This window comes from Gossypium hirsutum, chromosome A03 (genome assembly GCF_007990345.1).
Source record: "Gossypium hirsutum isolate 1008001.06 chromosome A03, Gossypium_hirsutum_v2.1, whole genome shotgun sequence".
NCBI lineage: Eukaryota > Viridiplantae > Streptophyta > Magnoliopsida > Malvales > Malvaceae > Gossypium > Gossypium hirsutum.
The window spans coordinates 72,249,399-72,261,421 of NC_053426.1; the positions used below are offsets into that span (position 1 = coordinate 72,249,399).

The window sequence follows — 12,023 nt, forward strand, 5'->3', positions numbered from 1 at the left end:
CTGTTTGTGAATGTTCTTTTGTAACGAAATTCATATATAAACAGGTTTTGGGAGATGGAAGATAAGAAAAAGGGATTGAAACAGAAAACCAGAAATCAGTTATGGAGGAGAAAAAGACAAAATAACTAATGACATAACTGGAAATGAAACAAGACAATAGCATTATGTTACGTGCCTGTAAATGCAGGTCCCATGGGACACTTTCTCAAGATAACATGCAAACAAAATAATGTATTTCTCCGGAGAGTGAAATCTTATTTTTACTTTTACTGGGGAGGTGATAACTCATGCCCATTTTGTCATTATAAATTGAGAGACTTGGAAGAGAAAGAAAGCATTGCATTTGCATGAACTTGTTTTAGCAGTATAGTAGTTGTTTATTTTTATATATACAAAAACCAAAAGTTCTATCCATGGCTGCATCTTTCTCAGTGCCTTCAATGGTAAGCTTCATTTCCCTGCATTCCTTTCCTTTATCACCAAATTATATTTACTTGGCCCTCTTTTTCTTTGCATTTTAAGTGCTTCACTTTTGGCTTCCCACGTACCCATAAAGAAACTTAACGTTGAGTATACTACTAGCACTCACCCCCAGTCGGGTTAACATTTTGAAATTAGTGCTTATAAGTTAGTGGCTCCCAAAACCCAACACAAGATTCGTCTTTCTTACATCAACAAACAGGCAAATCTCGTTTAAGCATATCGGAAATATAAAGCAGAAACCATGAATTGCAGTGGTTAGGATGATCTTCAGAACCAAGAAAGCCTCCTAACAAACAAGAGTTCCATTTTGTGTTTGTTTCCATAGGAATCCTTTGTTTCTTTCTAAACATATGAAGCAACCATCATGGACTATTCTTTTGTTTTTATTCTCTTAAAGGTCTCGTTCGGTGAGGGGATTTAGTAACACCCTGCGTAATTGTTCAGTTGAGTCTAAAATATAATTTTAAAATTTTCTTCAAATAACATCAATTTAATCAATAAAATTATTAAATTAATTTTATATATTTTAAAGAAGATATATCGTTACAATAATACTTTTGTCTTTTTCTTATTCTATTTTAATACTATGCTTCAAACTACTCATAACCTCTCCAACTCTTAAATAGGATGACAGTTGTGTCTCGCAGTTTAAATTAAATTAATCCTCCTGTATTAGCAATAAGCTGATGTTTATTAAGTGACACCAACTCAGTTGAGAAAATTACAAAAAATAACCTTACATATTTTGAATAAGCTATATTATTAGATGGTGTTTTTTTTCTTTTTTCTTTTTAATAAAACCAATAAAAAATTTGCAAATATTGAAATTTTAGCCTATGCCATATATTTCATTATTTATTAAATGTTATTTTTAAACGTCCACTTCTGTTTTAAACACGTAGTTTCTACATGTATACGTGTGTATGTGGGGGGTAGAATCATTAGTATTATTCAAAGAGTTGATTGAGTTAGTGTTATCCATCAACTACATCTCAATTCGATTATAGAATTACCAAAAACCCATTCCTTTTATTAAAAAATCAAAAATTACTGAGACTATTTTTGTCATCTTATATTTTATGTCAAATATAAAAAAATTCATATCATGATATTTGATCATAAAACACCATGACATTTAATATTTTAACTTTATCATTCTCATGATAAATTTTCTTTTTTACCATTTCAAGTAAAGTCTATTATTCTTATTAGGTTAACTTTCACTATTTATAATTGTTCCTTCCAGTAATATCATTTTTAAGATTTAAATTTGGATTCCCACTTTGAAAGTGTAATGCTATGCACCCAAATTCTTTTATTATAATAATTAAAAAAAAATTCACTTATATATATTAGTTATAGTATTATATTTATATAAAATTTCTATGATACAAATTTAAAAAAAATAAAAGAAAGTAAAAAATATAACCCAAGCCCCACTTCTTTTTTTTTTCTGTCTAATGTAAGTATTCAAACACCCTCAAATATCAGCAGGCAGAGCTTCGAACATAGACTAGTAACTTGTTTGTTTAGGTCTATTTCATGACGTTATTTTCGAGTAAATTGCTTCAAATCGTATCCTGCCGCATTCTTAGAGGTGTAAGATCATAACAATGTTTTTAATGAGCGAAAATGCCACTGGCAGATAATGGAGGAAGAAGGGAGGTACGAAGCTGAAGTAACAGAGGTGCAAGCATGGTGGAACTCAGAGAGGTTCAAGCTAACCCGACGACCGTATTCAGCTCGAGATGTCGTGGCTTTACGGGGCAACCTCAAACAGAGCTATGGCTCAAATGAGATGGCAAAGAAGCTATGGAGAACCCTCAAGGCACATCAAGCAAATGGCACTGCTTCAAGGACTTTTGGTGCACTTGATCCAGTCCAAGTAACCATGATGGCCAAGCATTTAGATTCAATTTATGTCTCTGGTTGGCAATGTTCCTCAACTCACACCACCACCAACGAGCCAGGTCCGGACCTTGCCGACTATCCTTACGACACCGTCCCCAACAAAGTTGAACACCTTTTCTTTGCACAACAATACCATGACCGAAAACAAAGAGAGGCAAGAATGAGCATGAGCCGCGAGGAGAGGGCTCGATCTCCTTATGTTGATTATCTGAAGCCAATTATAGCAGATGGTGATACTGGCTTTGGTGGCACCACTGCAACTGTTAAGCTTTGCAAGCTTTTCGTTGAACGTGGTGCTGCAGGCGTCCACATCGAGGATCAGTCATCGGTAACCAAAAAATGTGGTCACATGGCTGGTAAAGTACTTGTTGCTGTTAGTGAACACATTAATAGGCTTGTCGCTGCGAGGCTGCAATTTGATGTTATGGGAGTGGAGACAGTGTTGGTGGCTAGAACTGATGCTGTTGCAGCTAATATGATCCAAACCAATGTTGACACCAGAGATCATCAGTTTATTCTTGGTGTGACTAATCCGAATCTTCAGGGAAAAGGTCTGGCATCCATGTTAGCTGAAGCAATGGCTGCTGGTAAAACTGGGGCTGAACTCCAGGCCATTGAAGACAAATGGTTAGCCATGGCACAACTTAAGACATTCTCCAAATGTGTTATCGATGCTATCAACAACATGAACATCAGGGAGGATGAGAAAAGGAGGAGAATGAATGAATGGATGAATCATTCTAGTTATGATAAGTGTCTCTCAAATGAACAAGCCAGAGAAATTGCTGAGAGATTGGGGCTCAAAAATCTTTTCTGGGACTGGGATTTACCTAGAACCAGAGAAGGTTTCTATAGGTTTAAGGGTTCAGTAATGGCTGCAATCGTTCGTGGCCGGGCTTTTGCTCCACATGTTGATCTTATTTGGATGGAGACATCCAGCCCTGATCTGGTTGAGTGCACCGAATTTGCTCAAGGGGTGAAATCAGTGCACCCTGAAGTCATGTTGGCTTACAATCTTTCACCATCTTTCAATTGGGATGCATCGGGAATGAGTGATGAACAGATGAGAGACTTCATCCCAAGGATAGCCAAGCTTGGTTTCTGTTGGCAGTTCATAACACTAGCTGGTTTCCATGCTGATGCACTCGTGACCGACACATTCGCCAGAGATTTCGCGAGGAGGGGAATGCTAGCTTATGTTGAGAAGATCCAGAGGGAAGAGAGGAACAATGGGGTGGACACATTAGCCCATCAAAAATGGTCAGGTGCCAACTTTTATGATAGATATCTCAAGACAGTCCAGGGAGGCATATCATCGACTGCAGCCATGGGCAAAGGCAAGTCATAAAGAAATTAACTCTCCATTCCTTTTTCCAGGTGATTACACTTCAAATTCAGAAAAATAAAGAAAAAAGAGTATTGATACATGACTTTTGTGCAGGAGTGACAGAGGAGCAATTCAAGGAAACATGGACAAGGCCAGGAGCCATGGAGGTTGCAAATGAAGGCAATATGGTGGTTGCTAAGGCAAGGATGTAGGATGAAGCTAAGCTGATTGGAAATTGGATCATTCTATTGGAGCATCACCCAATTCTAGTGTTTCTTTTTTTTTTTCCTTCTTTTTTAGATCTCTTTTGCTTATGTTAAAAGATGAAACTGGTTTCTGTAATAGTTTTAAAATGGCAATGAGAAAATGCTTTGGTTTTTTTAATCTCATTGATAAGATTGGATTGGATTGGATTATTGTTGTTCTGAAGATTATATAACTCCACTCCTCAGCCACCCACCCGTGGCTTGTTGCATTTGGAACCATCTCTATATAAAAAATTAGAATTCGGGTGCCTTTAAATTTAAAATAACCTTTGAGGGTGATACGTTTTGGACACTTTATTCTCCAAACGTTACTCCACAATTTCCTTGGATTGCAAGTTTCGGTTAGACGGTTCTCTGTTTTCTTGCTTCTGCTGTTTACCTTTTTGCCTTTGCTATTAAAGCGTCGGATTAAAACTATTTATATGGCTGATATAGTGATATGTTTGTTTTCTGCCTTGGAATGATGTGGTGGAGTGTAGTTTCTTGGTTTTTTTGAGATGAAAAAGAGGGAAAGCTCCTCCATTATGTGAATGATTCATAAATCTATTGCTTGGGGTTTTTAAGTTGCTTCGCTTGCTAGGGTACTTAACTACTACGGCATCGCTTTTAAGTGAATATTAAATTCTAGGTTAGACATATCCTCTAGGAATGGCAGGACTCAAATCCACAATTAAAATCATCTTAGGATGTTTATGGAAGAAAGATAAACCTTTAATTAGGTGGTTGGGGGAGAAAAATATAGGAGGTTACCTTCAAATGCATCCATCATTCCTTAAGTCCCTTAGGTTTGAACATATAGAATTTGATCCATCTTCTCATTGACTGAGGGTATGAAGTATATCAGATTGGTTTTTCCATCAAAAGCACTATGGAATTAGTCTATGGAGGAAGAAAAATGTTGGCTGAGAATTAGTATGTGGAGGTGTTTATTCCAGCTGCAACTGCAGATATCCCTTACTGAAACGGGATATTTTAGCAACGGGATTGCATGGAGTTGGTTTTTCGATTAACAGCATTGCCTATGGTAACTTGGGACTCTATAAACCAGTATATCAAGGCAATGGGATTATTTTGACTAGACTATTGTTCAAGCTGTTTGTATCTCAGTCCAAACATTTGCATTATAGAATGCAAAGAGTGTATGCACTACTACAATGCAGTACTCATATGCATTGACTTCATTTAATTCCTTTTTTTTAAGTTGTAAGTACTAGTAAGGTAACAAAGTCAGCCTTGTAGATCATAGGGTTAAATGAAATCAGTGGATGCACTTGTTAAAGATTCTATATACTCCTTTGTTCAGACACCACATTCCTCTTTGATTGCTGCCCTATTCCTTCAAGCCTTAATCTGCAGGTTGCAACACATCAACTTGCTCGCTCAACTCCTACCTTGTATCCTTTTAGATAACATTAGATAGCTATGCACATGAGGTGTCTTCTTTTGCCTTTGAGCAGGCATGCATCAAATCTATCATAGATACGTAGTTCCTAAAGCAAGCATTCTAATAGCAAGGTATTGAGTGATTCGAACTATATTGCAACTAATATGATCTCTAGCAAACTAAGATTTTGTTAATGTTACCTGAAACCAATAGTTAAAGGGTTCTTTCATTTTTCTTTTCATAAGAGTGTTTGGAACAGAAAAAGAAAAAAAAAAAAGACCTCTAGTACATCTGCTTTAACTAGTATAGCTACGCGGGTAGTTTTAACAAGGACTGAGGGAGGAGATTGTTAGCTACCATAGATAACAGTAATGTCAAAAGTGGAGGTAAATCATTTCGCGTAACATTATAGTATTTCTAAGTGGTTTTTGAAATTCATCACGTACGCCAAAATAAAATAAAAAGGAAGGAAATGGATGGAGTTATAGGAGTCTAGTTTCCCCTGTTCATTTCTTCCATGGCTTCAAAATAGAAAGCACAATGATGAGTGCAATAATGAGGAGTAAGATAATGGAGATCATCATGCATTTTCTTGACTTTTTCTGCAAGCGCTTTGCAGTTTGAAGAGCTTCTGTTCCTGATTGTAAATGGTCTACTGCATTATTAACCTATCAGCATACAAAACACACAATTTTATATAAATATAGGAACAAAATTATTAGGGGATGACTTATTGATATGTCAAATTTTATATAAATGTAGGAACAACTCTTGGAAGATGTGAGAACAGGAGCAAACCTGACTTTCAATGTTGTCTAAAATTTCTCCTTGAGCTCCAACAACAACTGCCATATCGAGGTAAATCTGACAAAATTAACAGTCCAATTAGAATAGGTAACTTAGCTTGGCCGGTCTATCGTACATACTAAGGGTTCTGTGTAGACTTCAGATTTTCACCTGCTGTAAATCGAGAAGCTTTTTCTCAATCTCAGTCACCGCATCATGCCGTTCTTGGATTTCCTCCACCGTATTTAGTATCTGAAACCGAACCACATAACAAAGTTGTTCTCAACCAAAAACTGGTAAAACATGTTCCATTCCGAACAGATTTCAATGCAATTATAGTTCCATTGCGCGATGAATTCAAAAGATGATAATGGCATAACCTGTCCTCGTCCCTGTTCTTGAATTGCCTTCTGGAAAATTTGCTCACTGTTTCCGGTTTCAATGAGGCGGTCAATTGTCTAAGATAAGATCACAATTTTTTGACACTTTAAAACAACATTCATATAGATTAGACCCAAAGTTCCAACATTGAACTTAAGCTCACCTTCTCGTCCGGTCTGGTTCCGGTAACTATTCAAACAGCAATGAAGAAAAGCATTTTAAGTATGAACAATAATAATAATAATAAGAATAATCAGATTGCTTCATAGTTCTTGCAAGCAGCAAGCGCGGTATTCTAACCTGTAGTGACCCTTCTTTCCACAACCTCTCGATACTCGTCCTGGATCTTTTGCCTGAGTGTCTGAAACAGAATAGGGAGATGAGAAAAACAGATAGTATCTTAAAAGATGCTAACAAAGAGGTGCAGAAATACCTGGAACTCTATCATCAAATCCTTGAAATTTGTTGCCATGGCACTGCAATCGGAGACAAAATCATAATGACAAAAAAGTAACGGATCAACTCATTTTGGTTCAAAATAAATGGAAAGGCCCAAACTAAGTGTTTGCAACAAACTTTGTAACATTGGTCCTGGATCTGTCAACGCTTGTTCCCTTCTCGCATCCTGGTTCCTGCCGATTGGCCAAGTTCTGGATATAAAAGCGAGCAAAATCAGCAAATAGGCTTCAGTTATATAACTATAAAGCCTGGAAATTAAGATATTTGAAGAGAAATTTTACATCTTTGTTGATTGCTTGTAATCTTGCTTTCACATTACGTGCTATTTTTCCAACCTCGTCAATATCTTTCTCCATTCGCTTCTTGATAGCTTCAATAAATCACATCACATCTCAACAATATGAAACTTAATTAAACATGACAAGCTTTTCCCATATTACAACTTCATATCTATTTTTTCTCAAGTAACTCAGACACTAATAGAGTACACTAACAAAGCTTTCTACCTTTCATAGCTGATGCCTTTGTTACCGATTTTGACTCCTCATTAGTATCCTGTAAAAAGTTCACATTAGTAGAGTTGAGTTGATTCGGTTCAGTCAGTTTTCGTTTTGTTTGAATTGTTCAAATCGGTGAAATCATCTCATACATACATACCTTGAGTTTCCTGAGTAACCCAGAGAGCTTTTCCACCTGTTTCTCAACTTCTTGTACCTATATTACGAAGAATAGGGGCATGAAGTAATCAGATGAACTTCACTTAAGAACAAAATAAAATGCTAAAAAAAATGATAACAACGAGCAGTACAATCAGTGAGAAGAAGTTTCAGAAGTCTTCCTATATTGGCAGATTTTCACTTTTCAACTCATTGGGAAAAAAGTTTCGGAAATTTGACAATATTAGCAAATAGTCAATTAAGCATCAAAGTCAAATAACATAGAGCTAATTTGGTTCGCTATTTTGAGCATATGGCAGACCTGCTTATAGAAAGCTTCCATTCCCATGTCGGAGTTGCTTCCAGGTCCGGGAACCTGTCTTCCCATTTCGATATCGCCGTGGCCTTTGGCATCGCCCACAAATGAATCCTAGTTCAGGACATAATGAGATCGTTCAGTTCTAAAACAAAGTGTAATGGAGCTATCGCAACTAAATTGTCAAAATGAAAAAGAAACTGATAGAACAAAGCAAACTAAACTAGGATATGACCCTCAAATCAATTCAGTACATGTCAATATCGGAACTTGCTTCATATGCTGAAAATTAAGACGTTCTAAACCTATGTATGATACAAATATTGGTTCCAATGAATCAACCGAACAAACAAACAAAAGAAGAAAAAAAACAATTCCTAGTGAATTCTCAGTAACCAAACAAAGAGAGGAAAATCATTAATAAGAAAATAAAGCAACATAATTAAAAAAGAAAAAAAAAAGTGAAACTTTCATAGACAAAGCCAGGATGATACTCCTCGCCACAAGTAAACACTAACTGGGATCCAAAATAAGCCCAGAAACATGCATCCAATTTTCAGCATTAAATTGCAGAAAGAAAAAGAAACACTTGATTGATCAAAGAAAAAGAAGGATTTGATGATCTTAAACTTAGAAAACAACGGATGAAAAAAGAGCAAAGTGATTGAAAGTTACCGTAAGCAAGTCGTTCATGCTGACAAATAACAAAGAGACGATGCTTTTAATGAAGGTTGAGAGGAAAAAGAAAAAGGCAAAAAAGCAAAACAATTTTTTTGTTATGAAAGAGATGCTTTTATTTATTAGTATTTCAGCCGGCTGTTATAGCTCAGTCGGGAAATTAATTTAAGAATTTCAACGTTAAACACGACAAATTCCATAGCGCTTATGATTTTCTTTGTATGACCAAGCAAACAATGTTTGGTTTGGTTCGACCATCTTTGCTTACCTGTTTATTGAGCTTTCCGCTTGGCCCGTTTAGGAATTAAATTATAACTTTAAAACATATATTACTCGACTTTGCCATTGTAGCTTCTGTATTTAGCTGCCAAGCTTGAAGTCACACCTATATTCAGCTATTTGTTGGAGGATATTCCATTAAACTATTCATTTTCACGATGGTTTAAGCAAACCTATTAGTTGTTTCTATTTTGTTCTCTCAAGTTTTAGTAATTAATATTATGAAAATTTAATATTTTGTTCACCCATCTATTAAATATTAACATAATATTGACTTGTATTTTTTGGTATAACAACAAATTTAGCTCTCGAATGTTTATAGATTTTATCAATTTAGTCCTAATTCTTAAAAATTTAAAATTTAAAACTAAATGATAAGTGCTAAAAGTAACATGTTTTAATCACGTTCTTAATACGTTTTTGGATGATTATTCGATTTAAAAAGATGAAACTTATGCTTCTAATCTTTAAATTCATGTTTTTATACTTAAGAGAGCATTTGGAAGCAAAATGAGTGAAAAACGAGCAAAAATCGAAAAATCAGAGCAAGTTTCAGGAGTCACACGGATTGAACACACGACCATGTGTCACACTGTGATGATTTCGCAAATCATGCTCCAAGTAGCTGAAAAACGTGATTTTTAGGTTTTTTTTCAAGCATTCTAAGGCTCATATATGAAAAAGATAAGAAGAGAGGAGTAAGTCATCATAGAATACTAATACACCATAGTATATACATATTTTTACCCCATGCTTAACATATTTATGGATGATTTTTCCTTGGTTTCATTGAATTCGATGCTCCTAATCCTTTAAATTCATGTTTCATACTTGGGTGAGCATAGGAAGGCAAAAAGAGCAAGAAATGGGCCAAAAACGGACAAATTGGGCCTAATTCAGTGTTTCACATGGCCTACGTATTTTCAGAAGGGTAAACCACACGCCCGTGTGTCATGGCCGTGTCGACATTAAACCAAGTCAGAATTGCACACGGCCTGAACACCTTTACACGGGCGTGTCACACGGCCGTGTCCTTGTCAAGCCCACGTCTAATTCTACTTAGAAAAGGCTAATTTTGAAAGTTTTGAAGCATTCCAAAGTCTATATAAACACCCTAAAAGAGGATTAAAAAGGACACGCGGAGTAGAAGGCAGAAAATACTCAAGGATAGCCATCAGAATCAGCTTGGAAGCAGGATCTACTTCAAGACTGAAGATCTCCATTCAATTTCCTTAGAAGTTCTTTGAGTTCTTTATGTTTTTGTTGTTTTCTCAATTTTGAGATGTTTTCCTCTATTGTTATGAACTAAACTCCCTAAATACCTAAGGGAGATGAAACCTAAGACGAATATTACTATTTGAATTATATGATAAATACTTGTTCTTATTCTTAATTGTGAGTTCTAATTCTTGCTTTAATATTCCAGGATATTAATTCAGGTTTTTGATGTGCTTATTCAGTGGAGCAAAAGTCCCTATTTAAGAGTAGATCATTCATAATTAAGAGGAGTTGCATGCAATCCTAGAGATAGGACGACATAAATCTGTCGGATTAGAGTTAAATCTAATAAGGGAATCTATAGATCGAGTTAATGCGACAATAGGGGTTTTAATTAGAAAGAGATTTCAATTAATCAACCTAGAGTCAGTTGTTTTTAGTCTCGAAAGAGATAATAACATAAACTAGGGATTTCTACAGATTAAGTCAAGTGAATAAATCATCTGATTCAAAAGTGATAACTGAAGTCTAGGTGGATTCTTCCTTGGATATTGTCTTCTCCATCGGTTTTCCAAAGAATATTTTCCAACTTTAATCTCTGTCGTAATCTTAGTTAATTAGATAATTAGTTTTAGTTAAAAAACATCCTTTAATTCTTAGGCTAGAATAAAAAGATAATAATTACTAGTACTTTTAGTCCTTGTGGATATGATATTTCTGGTCTCACCATAACTATACTACTGTTCGATAGGTGCGCTTGTCTTAGTCAAATTTTTAGTTAGTTTTACGACCATCAAGTTTTCGGCGCTGTTGCCGGGGACTAAGATATTAGGAACACTTAACTTTTATTACTTTAGCCATTTTTATTTTTATTGCAATTTAATTTTGTTTTGTTTTGATTTTAATTACTAAATTTTCTTTTACCTTCTCCTGGCAGGTTTTTGATAGTTTATGACTAGAAGAAACCTATCAGGACCTTTGTTTTTTGACAATGAGATCGAGAGTACAACTCGCAGAAACCGAAGAGAAATAAGGCGAAGTCTACAATACATAGAGGAAGAGTGAGAGGAAGATATCCATACTACAACTGAGGAGATGGCTGATAATCAGAGTAATCTTCTACCTCCTGTGGTTGATACAAATCTAGTAAATCAGAATCCTGCTCCTCGTACTATGTATGATTATGCTAAACCTACTTTAACAGGAACTGAATCGAGTATAGTTAGACCTGCTGTTGCAGCAAATAAATTTGAACTGAAACTTAACACTATTCAAATGATACAACAGTTTGTTCAGTTTGATGGTTTGCAGGACAAGGATCCAAACACTCATTTAGCAAATTTTTTGGAATTCTGCGACACATTTAAAATTAATGGTGTTTCTGACGATGTCATTCACCTTCAGTTATTCCTCTTTTCATTTGTTCCCAAGTGGTGATTGACCCTCACGGTAACGAGTTCAACCGCTGTTTAGAAACGGCTAAATTGAGGAATGATATCTATTCTTTTGTGCATATGGATTTAGAAACTCTTTATGATGCATGAGAGAGATACAAGGATTTATTGAGAAGGTGCCCTCACCATGGGTTACCTCTATGGCTCCAGGTTCAGACTTTTTACAATGATGTGAACCCCTCAACAAGGCAAATGATCAATGTAGCCGCCGGTGGAACTTTAAACAAAAAAACACCTAAAGAGGCTTACGAATTTATTGAAGAGATGTCACTGAATAACTATTAGTGGCAAGTCATTAGAATAAAACCGACAAAAGTAGCTGGTGTTTTCAGCCTCGACGCGGTCACTATGCTAGCTAACTAGGTAAAACTTTTAAATAAAAAAATTGATGGTTTGTATGGTTCTACTCAGGTACATCCAGTGAT

General features: G+C 35.7%; 2 protein-coding genes and 1 non-coding gene across 3 annotated transcripts; 1 reads left to right on the forward strand and 2 right to left on the reverse strand.

The window, feature by feature from the left end:
* The first annotated feature begins 303 nt into the window (after positions 1–303).
* Positions 304–4,105, forward strand: LOC107887472 (isocitrate lyase-like). The gene is made up of 3 exons (XM_016811732.2): positions 304–443; positions 2,129–3,731; positions 3,836–4,105. Exons 1-3 carry the CDS (start codon positions 414–416, stop codon positions 3,931–3,933), a joined length of 1,731 nt encoding a protein of 576 aa, XP_016667221.1. The 5' UTR covers positions 304–413; the 3' UTR covers positions 3,934–4,105.
* Positions 4,106–5,567: 1,462 nt separating this feature from the next.
* Positions 5,568–8,794, reverse strand: LOC107887473 (syntaxin-132). Its single transcript, XM_016811733.2, has 13 exons — positions 8,645–8,794; positions 7,976–8,083; positions 7,655–7,711; positions 7,504–7,552; positions 7,279–7,367; positions 7,115–7,188; positions 6,972–7,014; positions 6,839–6,899; positions 6,702–6,727; positions 6,538–6,615; positions 6,329–6,409; positions 6,170–6,235; positions 5,568–6,039 (listed from the first exon to the last, which is right to left on the reverse strand). The coding sequence occupies exons 1-13, from the start codon at positions 8,660–8,662 to the stop codon at positions 5,878–5,880; spliced, it is 912 nt and encodes a 303-aa protein (XP_016667222.1). The 5' UTR covers positions 8,663–8,794; the 3' UTR covers positions 5,568–5,877.
* Positions 8,795–11,625: 2,831 nt separating this feature from the next.
* On the reverse strand, positions 11,626–11,732 carry LOC121225579 (small nucleolar RNA R71). Its single transcript, XR_005923438.1, has one exon. It is a non-coding gene; the product is annotated as a small nucleolar RNA R71 (small nucleolar RNA).
* Positions 11,733–12,023: the final 291 nt, after the last annotated feature.